The 16,753-nt window shown below is 35.9% G+C and overlaps 2 protein-coding genes and 1 pseudogene across 6 annotated transcripts; 1 reads left to right on the forward strand and 2 right to left on the reverse strand.

Annotated features, from left to right (window-relative positions):
• Positions 1-4,629: 4,629 nt before the first annotated feature.
• LOC111306433 (beta-carotene isomerase D27, chloroplastic-like) lies at positions 4,630-8,715 on the reverse strand. Of its 3 annotated transcripts, none has more exons than XM_089750470.1 (7): positions 8,468-8,715; positions 7,972-8,242; positions 7,744-7,883; positions 7,293-7,385; positions 6,352-6,413; positions 5,996-6,102; positions 4,630-5,321 (listed from the first exon to the last, which is right to left on the reverse strand). In XM_089750470.1, exons 1-7 carry the CDS (start codon positions 8,495-8,497, stop codon positions 5,128-5,130), a joined length of 897 nt encoding a protein of 298 aa, XP_089606596.1. In that variant the 5' UTR covers positions 8,498-8,715; the 3' UTR covers positions 4,630-5,127. The 3 variants fall into 3 exon arrangements, with proteins under 3 accessions (XP_089606596.1, XP_089606594.1, XP_089606595.1); XM_089750469.1 differs by lacking the exon at positions 8,468-8,715 and having other exon boundaries at positions 4,631-5,002; positions 5,229-5,321; positions 7,972-8,380; XM_089750468.1 differs by lacking the exon at positions 8,468-8,715 and having other exon boundaries at positions 7,972-8,383.
• A 678-nt stretch (positions 8,716-9,393) lies between these two features.
• On the reverse strand, positions 9,394-11,758 carry LOC111306102 (histone H2A variant 1-like). Of its 2 annotated transcripts, none has more exons than XM_022904007.2 (3): positions 11,625-11,758; positions 11,255-11,384; positions 9,394-9,997 (listed from the first exon to the last, which is right to left on the reverse strand). In XM_022904007.2, exons 2-3 carry the CDS (start codon positions 11,372-11,374, stop codon positions 9,701-9,703), a joined length of 417 nt encoding a protein of 138 aa, XP_022759742.2. In that variant the 5' UTR covers positions 11,375-11,384; positions 11,625-11,758; the 3' UTR covers positions 9,394-9,700. The 2 variants fall into 2 exon arrangements, with proteins under 2 accessions (XP_022759742.2, XP_022759743.2); XM_022904008.2 differs by having other exon boundaries at positions 11,493-11,650.
• Positions 11,759-12,069: 311 nt separating this feature from the next.
• Positions 12,070-15,751, forward strand: LOC111305237 (pyruvate kinase isozyme A, chloroplastic-like; annotated as a pseudogene). The gene is made up of 6 exons (XR_016331500.1): positions 12,070-12,819; positions 12,908-13,000; positions 13,563-13,756; positions 13,998-14,118; positions 14,417-14,896; positions 15,450-15,751. The product of XR_016331500.1 is annotated as a pyruvate kinase isozyme A, chloroplastic-like (transcript).
• The last annotated feature ends 1,002 nt before the right edge of the window (positions 15,752-16,753 follow it).

Raw genomic sequence — 16,753 nt, forward strand, 5'->3', positions numbered from 1 at the left:
CAAAACTGTTCTTTTTTTGTATTTTTCCTTTCTTTCTTTTGATGTTGCTTGGAGTCTGGAGCATTAACAATATTAATCAAACACTTTTACCCGTTTGGTTTAATTCATTGAATGCTTTTAATCCTCATCTAACCAGGCTCGATTTTTAATGTATGCTGTTGTAGTCATTATCTGAAAATGAACACACACAAAAATGGAAATTCAATCTCCACATGAGGCTTCTTTTTCTTCCTCAATTATTAGGAATGGTACCAGTCAGTTAGGGCTTGTATCAATCAAATGTAGTACCATTTTTTCATATTATTTGTCATTGTTTTGTTTTGTCGCGCGATGTATTGTATAATACATTGAATTGAAATGTTTTTAAGTTTTGTGCGGTTTATATGTAACAGATAAAGAGACAAACCAATCCATTTCCTTTAGTTCCCAGTTTAGCTGAGGGCCTTGATCTCTATTTTTTATTCCACTTAGTTTTCTATCACAGGCCTTGTGGCCCATGTTCTCACATGGCTGGGCCCTCTTATCACTAGGCCTATCCATTTTTCCTGCTGATGTGCATAGGGTTAGGCCCGCCTGAGTGATACTGGTGCCTGGCCCTGGGGGATTGTGACTGTTAGCTTTTTAGCTTTTACTCACTAATAAGAATAATTCCATGCCTGAGTAGAATTCTTTTAAAAACAAAAGAAGCTAAAACCAAGAATATTTTTTCTCAAAAAAAAAGAAAAAGAAAGGGATTGATGGGGTCAATCTCATCTCATCTCCCATAGGGCAGGAGCTTATCTGTTTGTGCATTAAGAGATATGGATGGTGCAATTTAGGCATAGACACATGCCATTGCTGCAGACTACTTTTCTTATATTTGAATGGTTAAGTCTTTCAAAATTCAAGGGTATGTCGATTTCTTGTCTCCTTAGCCGAAACTTCTTTTTTTTTTTTTCTAATTTTGGAACAAAAAATAATTGAACCCAATTCTTAGAACATATGAATATTTGCATGGATAATTGAATCAAAATCTTTAGGTGCCTATTACAAAAAAGTTGTTTAACAATCAAATGATTATCACAGAATTTCAAGAAATGCATAACCATAAATAAAAGTATGTGACATCATTGATATTTGATGGTTTTCAATTTTGATAAGAAGAATAAGAAAAATGAAAATTTTTGTTGTGTCCACAGCCACTAGAAAACAGAGTTGGACCTTGAGCCTTCGTTTTACTTCAAAGCTAACGGTTTGGGCAGAATCGGGCCTTATGACGTAGCCGTACATCCCAGATATGCGCATCTGAAAAAATTAGACCCATATGGCACCGATCTGTTTTGTTAGTTTTTCTGTTGAAAAATAAAAACTATATAGACAAGAAATGTTACTTTGTTAGAAAATGGTGGAACGTGAAACAAGCTATTTTTCCGGTACTACTTCTCATCTTTTTTCCAATGTTTTTATTATATTAAATTATGAAACTTGTGATGATTTAGAGAGTTTGGCCAAAAGTCTGAATTTTTTGACAGTTGCTTGCAATTTTTTTTCTTTTCCTCTTTCCCTTTAGTCCAGACATTCTAGAAAGTCGAAAGTATCAAAATTTTTTTAACTCAGAAACCACTTTACTATAATTCTGTAGTAATTTAAAATATGGGGTTTTGAAGACGTAATTATAAAGAGTAATAAGCTTTGGTCACGATGACCTAATCTTTGCTTTTTAATTTTATATGTTTGGAAGTTCTGCATTCAGTCAAAACTGATGTCATTTTGAACCAAAAATGACCTCATCTTTTCAGCGTATTTATAGCAAATAAGGAAATTTAAATCACTGATTAGCATCTGGAAATCAAAAAGAGCATGTGATATTGTTCCTCAGGAATGTTGTTTGTGCAAGTACTGGCCTTTTCTAAATCTGGGTCATCCTTGGTAGATATGGGATTTTCAGTTTTTCATAAGGCAACAGGTTTTAAGTTGTGTGGGAGAGTAAGGATGTCAAAGCATTGCAATTGGGATGCTGAAGCTGGGCCTTAATCAAGGAAAACGAAGGATTTATGTTTAGGTTAGGAAGCCATATAAATTAAAGAAGTAATTTTCTTGCCAAAATAATACTATGACTAACTGTCCACTGCTATATGTTCGTTAAATCTTTTCTGGTCATCCTAATTCTTGCTTATTTGGTCAGTGTGAGAACCAAATTCCCTGGATCATTGATCTTATTGTCTCCATGCAAGAAAGTACTTTCCAAGGCAATGAACAACCCTCCCCCCTCCAGAAAATAAAGTTAGACTGATTTTAGTTGGTGCCAAATAAAGTAATCGTAATCATAGAATCAAAGAAGTTGTTATTTATTATGAAAACTATCATTTTGTATGTACTTGTGGTAACGAACTGATTTCCGTTTCATGAAACTTAGCTTCTCTTTTCCAAAGTGACAACATGCGTTAGGTCACATATTGGTTAATATGAAGGGTTCATTGATGTTATAGCCTTTATTGTGAATTTAAGATGGAAAATCAAAATGTAGGCCATCTGGTGGAGTTCGTGAAGTGTTAAAATATTTCAGCAGCACTTGCCATTGGGGATTAGAGATGATAAAAAAGGGGAAACAGATTACTATTCTCGGAAATCAGCCTCTCAGTATATTCTTCAAAAACCAAGCGTTAAATGTTTGTTTTTAATTATTTTTTAATATTTTCGATCTCTTTGGCGTTTTGATGACACCCTTATTAGTTCTTGTTCACATTCTGTGCCATTGAGATCCAAATATTTTCATCTTAGAATGATACAAATTTCTTTCTAGTATCCAATATCTCTTGTCCACCCCCTTATTCCAGCTGTCTCATATTTGAATGCCAAAATACTTCAAAATATTATTATGAAGGAAATCAACTTTCGGCCGAATTTCAAGGTGAAAGTGGGTCTAATCACTCTCCGGTAGACAGAAAAGACATCAGAAGAATCTTAGCTTGCTCAGTTGGCAGCACCAAAGGTGGAAGACACAACTTGTCCACTCTTGCTGACCGTAAAGCCTACAATGAATTTTCAGTCAAAACACTTCTCCTAATAGGAAAGCTTGTTGGCTTAGCCATTAGCGGTAATTGAAAAATAGAACTGTATCATCATGGTCAAATCGTCATCAAAAGATCTAAAGAAACCTCTAGAGTATCATTTGCTCTGCTTATAGAATTTGTTTATTAATTTCCAGTTTTAAGAAGAAAAAAATTATCCATTTCAAGATCTTTTTAATCTTAATGATAATCATGCTTACCAGTTTTTTGTGGGTTGGTAGAATGAGAATGTTCGTGGTTAATATGTACAGCCTGGTGAGTGTATTCTTTGAACAACAGGGAAAGTTGTTGGGATTTTTTTTGAATCTTAGAATCTCATATCGAAAGTTAAGTGAGTTTGAGTTTGTCTTGTATCCCACATCCGGAGTTTAGTAAAAGTATAAAAGGTTTCACCTTTATAAATAAAATGTTTTTGTTTTAGTTTAGTAACCCCAGAGAGTTAGACACCAAGAGAATAGCTAAGAGAATAGGCTATTAAAGGGTGTAATTGTGTTTTGGGTTAAGTTTTGAGTAAGGAGTTTTAGGAGACTTTTCTCATTCTAAAAGTCTCACAGTTGTAAAGATTTATTTGTTAGTGGATTGTGTTTGGAGTAGGTCATTTTGAGTTGGGCCAAACCAAATATATTTGTGTGTTCTTATTCTTGATTTGAGCTTGTTATTTTGTGTGTGGTTGCTACGCGTGGGTGTTGTTTTTCCCAACAAAAGTGTGCATATAGTGGAAATGCTATGTTGTTTTTTACACCTTGAAGGGTGATATGGTTGCCGGAGGTGGAAGCATAGACGCGGTAGTCATGAAAGTAATAAATAAGCAAGTCATTGATAATTTTTATTTTCCACAGAATGGTTGTTGAGTTCCTTTCAGATTTGAGATTTAACTGAGGCATAAAATAGGCATTGTTGTTTGAGTATTTAAAATGAAAATATTCCTGTGAAGTTCATAAATGAATATGGAATTTTGTAGGAGGAAGTGGTCTTCAGTAAGAACTTATAATTTAGACTTAAAGCGTTTCCTGATTTGTGTAATACCAACAGCTCCTATCATTTATGATAGCCACCTTGATTTATCTGTACTAACTATGGTGTACAAACTACAAGCTTCCCTTGTTTGCCTGTTTTGTTGTTTAGCCATAATCTCGCATGTATGCTAATTATCTGTTTTGGAATGCTTAAAAGACTTGTTTTTTACTGTTGTATATATATTTTTTATTTATTGAAAAGTATTAGTATTGTCTATGACTTGAATTTTCAAACTCTCTACAAATAACAACATACTGAGGTTGGATAACACACTTCAAATCACAGATAAGATCTGTGAACATCTCAATGCCAAATTTCATTTATTCTGCAACTTTCTAACACTTTTTCAGTGCCTTCGTTATTTTTGGTTATACTGCCCAAAAGGCAGCATGGTAACTTTTCTATCAGACTCCTGTTGTATGGTTATTTATGTTTATTTGCTAGCACAATCTTCTTCTTGCATTCTCTATATGTTGAATTCTCATGTTTGAATTGTGACAAATGACATGAATTTAGTATAATACTATCACACTGTTCAACATGTGAAAGGAGCTTACCAAAATTCTCAACATTTTGAGCATGCTATCCCCTTATTATCATTGGTTATGAATAATAGTAGGAACTGTGACTACATTGAATTTCTTGGAAATAAAAGTCATTAACTAGTTACACTGAAGTAATTTATAATGTAGAGTGAAATATTTCTGAATTTCAAAATGAAGATTTTACATCGCCTTGTATTGAACACTAGGGAAGAGATTCAGATCATCTGTTGTTTTTTGTACAAAGAGGCTGTAGAATGGGGTGGGATTGGGAACATTACCAATGGAGCCAACGTTTAAGGTGTCAGTGTTGAAAGACCTTAATAAAAATTAACTTCTTTATCCCTCTGCATTAACTAGAGCACTTCACCGTGTGCTTTTGGTTTGCCCTACCTGCATGAGATATTTACGAAAGGATAATTTCAGTCAGAAATACAATATATTTTCCACTGTCATAATGGCACTCATGAAAGCTCATTTGTGCCAGGAACAGCCTTGAGTTGGGCAAGTTGGAGGACCTAAAGAGGTTGTACTATGCACCACATTGATATACTGAGGATCTGGAGTAAATATAAAAGATGGAGATATAGGTGAAAGGGCAGTTTAAATAAATTATTACACAATTTGTAGCATGGCTGCTTGAGTGCTGGATCGTCCTTTGATGCTGGAGGATCCTGACCGAAAATCATCTCGCAGCTCATATCATCAAAATCTGCAGTTAAAAATGTGTCAAAGTTTCTATTAACTGTTCTGTCGGATGGGCTTTATGCTGCTTTATTGTAGTCACTACTCAACCAATATGGAGGTAAATAGTAATTATCTTGTGCTTCTCAGAAAAGATTGGCACGTATGAGTGTGACTAATATTCAACTTTGATGGTTTTAATGATACAATATATAATCACATTTTGATTTTATATGGAGGTGGTTGCAGAATAATGATTGGCTTCATGGGAACCAGAAGAATTCAGCTTCTTTCATAGCGAGATCGTTATACCCAACTTACGGCCTAGAATGTAAGCATTAGCATCATGATCTCCTGTATTCATTTCATTTTGTGTTATTTTACATGCTAGTATTTTCAGATGAGGTTGGATGGGTCAACTTGCAAGTTTTTTGCACCCTAAGTGGTTAAGCATGAGGGCCCTTCATTGACATAATGAGCATGAGCTCCACATTCTAGTGCAGGTACTGTTACTCTTTGGATTATTATTCTTTTATCTTTTTTTTGTTCTATGCGTCAGTTTTCTCATTTACTTTAACAGGCAATCAGATTTTATTTTATTTTATTCTAATGGCAACTTTCCCTGTATAATTTATTTAATTATTGTAGTTAACATTGCTTCTGAATGATAAAAATATCGGTTGTCAATGAACATATACTTACTCGGCACCATGTTGATAGGCATTCCCAGGGAATCCTTAATGAAGGCTTGAGATGGCATCTTGCATAGATTGATGCACATTCCTACGCAATTGCTCTGCTCTAGAAACCTACAAAAGTTAAAGCAGTTTTATGGAATTAACAAGATGATCCAAGGGTGATTAAATCTTTAATGATGGTTTTGATATTGACGATGATGATGATGACCATCATGATGGCAATGGACAAGAACTGAGTCCAACACACAATCATTGGAGCAGGTTATTTCCGGCATGAAAGTGTCTTAAGTTGGTGAGGTGGGACTCCATCTTGGATTAAACTGTAGTGCTAATTAAATTCGAGGGATATGTTAAAATTACCTGCACTTTTTTATATGGACTACATTCTTTTCTTTTCTGCCATTGAGCTCTGATTCCCTGACCTTGTGGTATTGAATTAATAAGAATGTTAGATTTCATTCACAAACTTTATCAGAAAAATTATATGAATGTTTTCAGGTTTATGAGTATCATGACAGAAGTTGTACAGCTCAATTGAAAGAAGGCCAAAATTTTTTGGCTTGGCGCTGCATTTTAAGGTTGTGTTACCCCTATCATTAGGTTACTGTTTATTCATTGAGAGATTTGAGTGAAACTTCATTATCAGTACCAGTGCCGTAAGTGGTTTATGCATGTTAATGTTTGCTAAAGGGTGACTAATGCTTCAAAACCTTCGTCTTCTTTTTCTCCTTTTGTGGAAGAGATAGCTTTATAGCGTAGCCAGATCTAAATTTATGCAAAGACATGAGCTACTTGCTTGGCTAGCTAGCTTTGCTCTCTCTCTTTGGGTTCATAAAAGTTTAGGGTAAGGGAAACTTTTTCATTTTAGAGCTAAGGCAGATCACAACTTTTCGAGAGGATTTACGTTAGATTTCTAAATGCTCATAAGGGGAATTACTGACAGCTAAGAATCAAATTTAAACCTTTCAAGTAAAGTATTCGATCTCTTATTAATTCAACCAATCAACTTTGTTGGCTCTCTCTCATTTTCTTTAAAGAAAAAAATGAAAAGCCCACCAGCCTTTTAGGAACAAATTCTTGGTTGATATAATAAGATTAGGTAGTAACGTAATGGTCATCACACGCACTTAATCTACAACTAGAAGAAAATCAAGATAAACTCCTCCCCACTATTTAGAAAGAGGATAGAGCCGTCCCAAGATTAGCAAATGGAACTTAGCATGTTACTGATTTGTTTCAAATGCATATATTCAAAACGTAGACATGAATATTGTGAAGGGATATACTTATAATAGGCTTACCTCAGAGGGTCCGACAAGCCAAGAGAAAAACACTGTGGTGAAGGCGGCGAAATATTCCCTTGTGAATTGAGATTGCGGCAGCAATGTTTTTATCTGATCTTGATCACCACAACATCAATGATATAAATCATTTACCTAACAATTTAAAAACAAAACTTGGGAGAGATTGTGCAAGTTTCAGACCCAAAAGATGAATGTGACATGCAAACATGGCTTTTCTAGGTTTGTCTCTTAGTTCTCATGGTTTTGCTTTGTGGCTGATGCAGCAAAAACCTTTCATAGATTCAAAAATAGGGTAGTTTTTGCTTTTCATTAAAAAAAAGTGTGTTGATTTGAGTAAGGTTCAATTAGGATATTCGTTTGACAATGCCATAGTTTTTGGTATAAGAACTCTGATGAGTTCCATGCAGTAGTTTCAAGGAATAGTTGCCCAAAACTTCAGAAAACTTGCCATGTTTAGAATTATCTTGGGGATGGCACTGTCAAGAGCTTGAATGACTAGCTCCTGCTGTCTGTGAGAATTAAATTTCTTTGACATTATTGCTGTTGTCTCCACCAAGCTCTGATACCCACTCTTCCTGCTCTTCAGTCCTGCACATACATTTGCCACTTTTCAATAGAAAAACTAAAATCTAGATTATGGCAAAGATATAATAGATCACGGATGCAAGGAATGAACCTGTTGCGATTTGGAGACACTGGGATAGATGGTTAATGGCCAATAGATCAAACCAGTTATCATTATGGACACTGGTTTTTGGTGCTACCTCAGTTCTGCCTTCTGCCGATTTTAATATCAACTTCTCTGCCGTTCTAGCTATGTTTTCCGCTGGCCTCGCCAGCACTGCTAGAATAGGAGAACATCCCGGTTTATGTTTCGGCCTTGAAGCCGTGTCTACAAGGCTCCTGCTTTGAGAAAATAGTTTGGCTTCCATATAAGAAAATTTTTGCTGCAGTATGAGAAATGTGAAAGAAGAGTACAATGGCGAGTTAATTGGGAGAGAAGGGCAAGTATATAACAACAAAATGTGCATGTCGAGCATATTAGAGAAGGCTAAAAACTTAGGATGTATAGACATTTGGAATCTTTTGTTGGAAAAATAGTCCAGGATGCTGTGAAAGATGCTTTTTTGGTGGTATTGGAAAAATGCTGAGATCTAACACTACTAGATTACCAGTACAAGTGGACATATGATACTGCTCATACACTGATTTCAGCCGTCTCCTCCTGTCCTTGAGAGTGGAAAATTGAAAATTCCAATGGTTCACAATATCACATCAGGCAGACATTTTCAAAACCCACTGTCATTGGGAAGCATTTTTTTGCCAAGTCACATGCTTAATTTGTTAAATAAAAGTGGGGTGTGAACTATATCTCCTTTGATCAGAGCTTAAACAAATGAATCCTACAATTGTTATGTGAAACCTGGCCCAAATGTATGATCGATCGGAAAGCGTGCTTATGGCACTGAAGAGTAAAGAGAAACATTTTGTTAAGGTCCAACGATAAATGGTTGGACAAACCTAATCTATTTGTAAGGTCCGACGAGAAATGGTTGAAAAAAATAGCCAAATAATAGATCAACCGCTGCTAAATAGGAGTGTTTGTGGGTTAAGTCATATTAGATTTAGGTCAGATTATATTGTATCAAAATTGTACATATTTATTTAAATTTAACTCAATCCAACAATTAAAATTTCAAATTATAATTGTATATACCCAAATTAGTAAATAATTCAACTTGAACCCACCCAAATTATTTTGTTATCCTTTTAAAAATTTTAAAATTAAAGAATATTATTTTTATTTAATTTTTAATAATTTTATTTTTTATTAAAATTTAAAATATAGATAACTTTAGAAACGAGCAACCATCTAAAGTCACTCGTAGGCTACCCTAAACGATTATAAGATGATTCTAAAATTTAATGAATGATCCATGATTCAAAATTTTAAAGCATACACTATTAAAGTCCCAAAAAAATAACAATTTGCAAATGTCTCCATCATCCACCACAAGTACTTTAAAAAATAATAATAACAATTTCACTGAATATTTAAAAGAAACTCGGGTGAACACGCAATACCATGTTACTAAGATTAGAGCAAAGGCTGCATCACTAGAAGAAAACAAAAACAATTTCACAATCATGTAAAATGCAAACGCTAAACTTCACAGCCAGAATCGGATAAAATATCTAGGGAGACCACAGTTAAAACTATCCAACAAACATCTTTCCTACTCTAAACAACCCAAGCTCAAAGGAACATGCCTAGAGAGTTACAGCATATATACTGAGTTACTGACCAGATGTTCTACACAGATTAAACAAGGCCTACAATAAAACGAAAACACATAACAGATAAAAGTACTCAAAAGTCAACATCTAGTTAAAATCAGAAATAACTAATCCTTGGTAGTTTTGTTGATCAGGGACTTGTGAATGTGAGGGATCACACCACCTCCAGCAATGGTACCCTTGATAAGGGTGTCAAGCTCTTCATCCCCCCTAATAGCCAGCTGCAGATGCCTTGGAGTGATTCTCTTTACTTTCAGATCCTTGCTTGCGTTCCCAGCCAACTCAAGAACCTCAGCAGTCAGGTACTCAAGGATAGAGGCCAAGTAAACAGCAGCTGTCGCCCCGACTCTCCCATTTGCAGAAGTCCTAGACTTGAGATGACGATGGATACGACCCACCGGGAACTAATAACAAAAATGAAAAATGAAAAGTGTTAAGGGCGTGGGTTGATTGAGAGAAAAAAAAACCCTTATTCAATCCCAAATGAAGCAAGTACACAGCTACAACCAAGAAATATATTCCAAATACAAGAAAACTTTTAGTTTGCCTTTCATGGTCTCACCAGGGAAACGAGCTTATCCTTTCCCTCCATCACAACAAAGACTACGATTATATAAATAGAATTAAGTAAGTACATATAATCACAATACATTTAACCCATAAAACAGAAACAAAGTATGTGATTAAGTCAAAAACAAAAGCTACACAACAAGTACAGGTACTTAGTTGATTAAGATTACCAGTATGTAGTTAAGTAAAAAATAAAAAGCTGCACAACAAAGTACAAGCTTCAACTTCAAGGTTAGTACCAATCATGCAATAAAAACTTTTGAGAAAGAGATAAATAAACAAACAACAGAAAGAAAGAAAACAAAATTATATGCTCAAACCCAACTAGCTTCTAAACTTTCTAGAAACAGTACTTCTTTTCCGTACGACCAAAATAAGAACTAAAACCCTCCACTGCTATTTTAGCATTCAGAACACCCCCAACAAAGACAAGTCCCAACAAGAATCTAGTAAATACGCAAAAAGTGTGAAAAGCACTAAGGTAGAGGTCGTTGAAACATGAAAGAACAGTAGAAAAAACATGCCCAATAACTTTGGAAGAAAAGAGAGGATATCAACACCACTCTAATCTCAACAAAGACAATTCCAGCATCTTTTTAAGAAATTATTCACAATTGAATTGACCCTTTAACGAATATTTTAAAGAAACAACGTTTTCTAACATCCAAAAGATGAACAACTTGCAAATGTCTCAATCATCAACCGCAAGTACTTTAAAACTTCAAATGTGGTTTCAATAGCTTATGTTTAATAAGATAGAGAAAAAAAAAAGAAATAGACAAATTATTTCATGTTGTTCTTAGGAAAGAGTTCAAAGATCTACATTTTTTTTTTTTGTCAAAGAGAAACTTGGACCTAAATAAACTGACAAAAAAAGAATAAATGAAAATTATAAAATATATTCCTTTAGTTTACTTACGAAAGAAAACACAACAATATTCTCATATTTACTCCTTTTAGAATTCACGAACCAAGACATTCAAAGAGACTAAGCATATACAATTGAAAACACAAAAAGGAAAGAAACAAAAACAACAAGATACTACTTTTTGCATTAAACCAAGTAAATGGTAGAAAATTTTGAGAAATACCTGAATGCCGGCACGAGATGAACGAGAAATCGGGCGCTTCTTGTCCTTATCTTTGTCCTTTTCCTTGTTAGCTGCGGTTGTTTTCGCCGCCAAAAGCCCTTTTCCACCTTTTCCTGCCATCTTCGTTCACCTTCAAAAAAACCGATATGTAATTTTCAATTAGAACAAAAAAACCAAAAGAAAGTAAAAATAATGCTAACACAAACTAGTCAAAGCCTAGATCTACAAAAATACTAACCAGATCTAGTCAAAGAAGTTTTCAAAAGTTTACAAATTTAAATCGAAAAAAAATCACAATTTTTCTTTTTGATGAGAAAGAACACAATCTCTGTAGTAAAGAAAATAAAGAGTGGTCATGAGAGAGAGAGACCTGGGAGTGATGGTAAGCCTGAAAGCGAAGAAACAGTGGGGAAAAAAAAAAAGATAAAAGATAAGAGTTAGATTTTTGGGTGAAGGAGAAATGGGCAGGGTTTTATTTATCCTGATTTGGTTGTCATTTTAAATGCCGGAAAACGAAATGGCGGTTAATATTAGGTGGGAAATTTCTTCAATTTTTACATTTCAAAATTTTCGACTGATCTTACCAAACTAACCTTTCTATTTTCCTTGAATTCCATGGCAACCTAGCACTTTGGACCAAACACGGGATCCCATAAACTCACTGGACCTGATTATTTTAATGGGCTGGAATTTAAAGGCCCATTAGACTAAAGGGCTTTGTCCTAGTCCAAACCAGGCCGAATAGTGGAAACTAACTAACAGCCTTTCAGTCAGCGGTCAACCTCCGAATCTTTAGGCGAAACAACCAATGAAGATTTCCTGCGCCGCATTCAATAAGTACATAACCGTCCAAAGGCATTTACAAAATCTGTGACATTTTTGTCAAATCGCCGACGCACGCAAACTCACTTCTCTTCTTCCCTTGCAAACCCTTTCGAACGAGCCGACGGGACACAAGCTTCGCAGCTTCACCTCGTAACCTGCGAATAAAAACCCCGACCGGATCCTTTGCTTTGTCGACGAACATGTCTGGGTCCTTCCGTTTCTCGACTTCCTTATCTTCTTTACACTCTGGCGAATTCCCCAGAATGCCCGTTCTTAAACCCCGTATTCACGTGCCTAACCACGTGCCAGCTTCAAAGCGGATGGCGGCCGCCCATTCTAGAGCTATTTTACCCGGAAACATGAAAGTCACGGCTTCTGAGCTGCCTATAACGGTGGAGGAGTCGGTGACGATGACTGAGGTGGAGGGATTAGAAGTTGACCGGATGACGGAGGCAGAGCTGAAGGAGAACGGGTTCAGGAGCACGCGCAGGACCAAGATCGTCTGCACCATTGGCCCTCGCACGTGCGAGTTCGAAGAGATTGAGGCTCTGGCCGTGGGAGGAATGAACGTGGTGCGTGTCAATATGTGCAACGGCACCCGCGAGTGGCACAGAGACGTGATACGGCGGGTGAGGCAGTTAAACGAGGAGAAAGGGTTTGCCGTGGCGGTTATGATGGACACAGAAGGTAGCGAGATCCACATGGCTGATCTAAACGGCGCCGAATCGGCTAAAGCCGAGGTGATTAACTAAGCGCCTTTAAGAGTTAAGCCAGCTTAATGATTAATGGAATTATTTCTGCATGTTAAACTCAGTCTTTTTTTTGTAGGATGGTGAAGTCTGGACTTTACTGTGCGAGCATTTGATCCGCAATCGTGCCCAGAACGTACCATTACAGTTAACTATGATGATTTTGCTGAAGGTAAAATTTTATAAACTGTACAAGTGAATTAAGCAGTAATCATCTTTCAAGATGTGCTATGCTTAGTTTAATTATCCAAAAACAAATGTACCATTTTTATTTTTGGAACAGTTTATCAGTACTGAAGTTGTCCTTTTTTGGGTTTATGGATAAGTTTAGTAGAGGATTTTGTGGTACTTAAATCTGGTTTAAGTTTAGCTTTTTGTGATTTTGTGTGATTAAATTTGTATAAAGATACTATCATTGAATAAACCCACCAACGCTAAGTATAAGATGAATCAAAATTCACATTGCATTTTTTGCCACTTTCATCCCATGCATTGCTGGCAATGAAAGAGCTCCAACTGCCAGCTTAATGACATTTTAAATTCATTTTAGAGCCTCATCCTCTTGACTCACCAATCTAACAATTTTGTACCATCAATGAATACCCCTTAAATTCTTAACTGTCTTTGCCTCATGGCTATTGCTTTCATTGTTTCTGCTGCCCAAATCCTTCACAGTTTCGTTTTGTTTGTGAAGAATTAAGTAATAATGCATTGATTTTTATCATACATGACAGATGTGAAGGTTGGTGATGAACTGCTTGTTGATGGAGGAATGGTGAGGTTTGTGGTGACCAAGAAGATTGGTCCAGATGTAATCTGCCACTGTACAGATCCAGGCCTGTTATTGCCTCGTGCTAATCTTATATTTTGGAGAAATGGGAGTCTGGTTCAAGAGCGCAATGCCATGCTTCCTACTATAACTTCAAAGGTCTGCTACCTTTCAAACAATCAATTGTTTAGTCAGTCTCTATAAGATCCTTTTGCCACAAAAGGATAGTTGATTAGATTTTATTGTGCAACAAATGTGTCCATTTAATGTGGTTGATTCTTCTGGAGTTGGTCCCTTAGATGCAAGGTTTCTTGCTAAGGCTGCTCATTTTGATTCTTACTTTCCACCAGAAAAGTTGAAAAAGAAAAAAGCATTGCTCAAACGTATATGTTTCTTGCAGGATTGGCTGGATATTGATTTTGGAATTGCAGAGGGTGTTGATTTTATTGCAGTTTCTTTTGTGAAGTCTGCTGAAGTGATTAAGACTTTAAAGAGCTATATCACTGCCCGATAACCTGGAAGGTAAGCGTGTTTAGCATTTTATTGTTTTAAATATTAAACTATAACCTTAAATTGTGAAATTTGTACAACTTCTTAACAACTTTCAACTATAAATATACATTCTACCAACAAAGTTTATTACTATTTAATTTCAATGCACTCTCATGTTTCTTTCAATTGTAACTTAAAACAATTCTACACGCAAGATTGATTTGTAAAATTTACCGTGTGGATACTACAGCCATGGATCATAGTCCTTGAATAAAAGCACTTGAAATTTCTGTGTAGCTGTAATGTATTCTTACGGTTCATTTTGCTGCCAAATTGCTGTCATTGCCAAGATAGAGAGTATTGACTCCCTGAAAAATTTTGAAGAGATTGTTCAGGCATCAGATGGAGCTATGGTAGCCAGAGGAGATCTAGGTGCACAGATACCACTGGAACAGGTCCCATCAGTTCAACAGAAGGTTGTTCAGCTGTGCTGGCAACTAAATAAGCCCGTCATTGTTGCCTCCCAGCTGCTTGAATCCATGATTGAATATCCTATACCGACCAGAGCTGAAGTTGCCGATGTTTCTGAGGCAGTAGGGCAGCAGGCAGATGCTCTAATGCTTTCCAGTGAATCAGCCATGGGTCAATACCCTGAGAAGGCATTAACTGTACTAAGAAGTGTCAGTTTGAGAATTGAGAGACGGCAGAGGGAGGAAAAGCACTGGGATGCTGCTGACCTCCCAATTGTGTCATCTTCCTTCCCTGCTAGCATTTCTGAGGAGATATGCAATTCAGCTTCGAGAATGGGTGAGTGGCCTTTGTATTTTTCCTTTTGTTAAACAACGACTGAGTTGAATATGAATTCAATTGTTTCATAATTCTCTAGTGACGAGTGATGCATATGCCCAAGGCAAACAAATAGAAGTTCATATGAATGCATCAAAGTGATTAATGAGATTGAATTATGTAAGACAATTCATTTATTTTTTTATTTTTTGGCCAAGAGACATAACTCATTAAAGCATGTGGATCATACTCTTCACTTTTGCTCATGGATGATGGCAGTTTAAATATATTGTTTTCTAGATTGAACATAGGCATGACTTATCTGGGATGTCAAATTGTTAAGGTTTCCTTTCCCTTCTACTATTCCCTCCCCCCATCCCCCACAGCGTCTCATAGTGTTGAGTATGTGAAGATAGTATTCAATACAATCTTTATCAGCGGTAATATATTTCTGGGATGTCAGTTTGTTAAGGTTTTCTTTCCGTAAAGGTGGCAATATAATGGTTTTCTTGATGGGTTCCATGAAACTTTTTCCTATGGGTAACAAGGTATTTTCCTTTTTCTCAACTTTCAGCTAACAAACTCAAAGCAGATGCCATTTTTGTTTACACAAAAACTGGACAGACAGCATCTCTTCTTTCCCGGAATCGGCCTGATTTTCCAATCTTTGCATTTACACCCACAACATCCATCCGAAGATGCCTGAACCTGCAGTGGGGTTTGATACCATTCCGCCTTGATTTCTCAGATGATGTGGAGAGCAATCTAAACAGAACCTTCTCTTTGCTTGAAGCAAGAGGGATGATCAACTCAGGCGACCTTATCATTGTTGTCTCCGATGTTATGCATTCCCTTCAAGTACTCAAGGTTCCCTAAAGTGAAATATGCCTTTGGTTAATTGGTTTATCTGCACTTTCCGTAATTTTGAGTATTAAATGGGAACATGTATTAGTTCATAGTAGGTTAGGAATTTATTGATGTCTATTTATTATTGATTGGCTGATACAAGTATTCTTATGCAACAGGGTAAAAAATCCCAGGTTCTACACTGTCAGAAGGAACCACCCATATTTTCATTCTTTTTAGCACATTTTTTCCAACTTCAGTGTGCTGCAGACCATAATTGATCCCTTCAAGTGGGGGCGATGTAAGTCTATTCTTCTGTTTCTTTTTTTAACTATGTACAATACATTCGTGTTGGTAATAATGAATTTTGGTTGATTTAGCATACCGTGGTCTGCATAAGGGAAAAGAGCAGGAGAAAACATTGTGGTTTTTTTTTTTTTTTGCGTTAGAATGAGATCATTATGTGTATTTTCTCTATCTGACATGGGAAATTTTATGTAATCCATGGTTTCTTGATTTATCTGTGTTTGGTTATATTTGACTGTTTTATCTTTTCCTCTTAGAATTCTTCGTTGCAGTTTTTTGACGATCCAATCAATCCTTGAATCCGTAAAGGCAAGAAAGTTAAGTTTTTGAAGCATTCAAAGAGGGTGGAGCACGAGACATGACTGTAAATTGGTCATTGATGTGCTCATAACGTACCTCAACTTCATATTTTAAAAATGTGAAACCATTACCTTGTTAAACCTTTGGTTGACGCAAAGCTAGTGGTAATCAAGTCGAATCCATACGGTGCTAGGTTTGAGCTTGATGAGCTATATATTTTTGTGCAGGAGTTCAGTTCGATTAGGATCATTAAAATTATAAATATGATGATTAAACATTGTGTTTTAATTATTTATTTATAGTCATTAAATATAGTTAAAAAATAATAACTTGAAAAAATTTGATTAGATTCGTAGTTATTTTGATATAGATATTATAATACTTGAATTTTGTTTGACTCTTTACTTGTATAATTCGAATTTGAGT

Source organism: Durio zibethinus, chromosome 21 (assembly GCF_047325235.1).
Source record: "Durio zibethinus cultivar Kanyao isolate XHJ-2024 chromosome 21, ASM4732523v1, whole genome shotgun sequence".
Taxonomy (NCBI): Eukaryota; Viridiplantae; Streptophyta; class Magnoliopsida; order Malvales; family Malvaceae; genus Durio; species Durio zibethinus.

What these genes read in the sequence shown, in the direction of transcription:
- LOC111306433 (XM_089750468.1), bottom strand. Translation starts at nt 8,371, where the DNA reads ATGTCTATACATCCTAAGTTTTTAGCCTTCTCTAATATGCTCGACATG. An exon ending in GGCTTGTCGGACCCTCTGAG is followed by an intron (nt 6,414 to 7,292) that starts GTAAGCCTATTA and finishes CAATACCACAAG; the next exon opens with GTCAGGGAATCAGAGCTCAA. An exon ending in GTCCATATAAAAAAGTGCAG is followed by an intron (nt 6,103 to 6,351) that starts GTAATTTTAACA and finishes TAACTTTTGTAG; the next exon opens with GTTTCTAGAGCAGAGCAATT.
- LOC111306102 (XM_022904007.2), bottom strand. Translation starts at nt 11,374, where the DNA reads ATGGCAGGAAAAGGTGGAAAAGGGCTTTTGGCGGCGAAAACAACCGCA. An exon ending in CATCTCGTGCCGGCATTCAG is followed by an intron (nt 9,998 to 11,254) that starts GTATTTCTCAAA and finishes TTTTGTTATTAG; the next exon opens with TTCCCGGTGGGTCGTATCCA.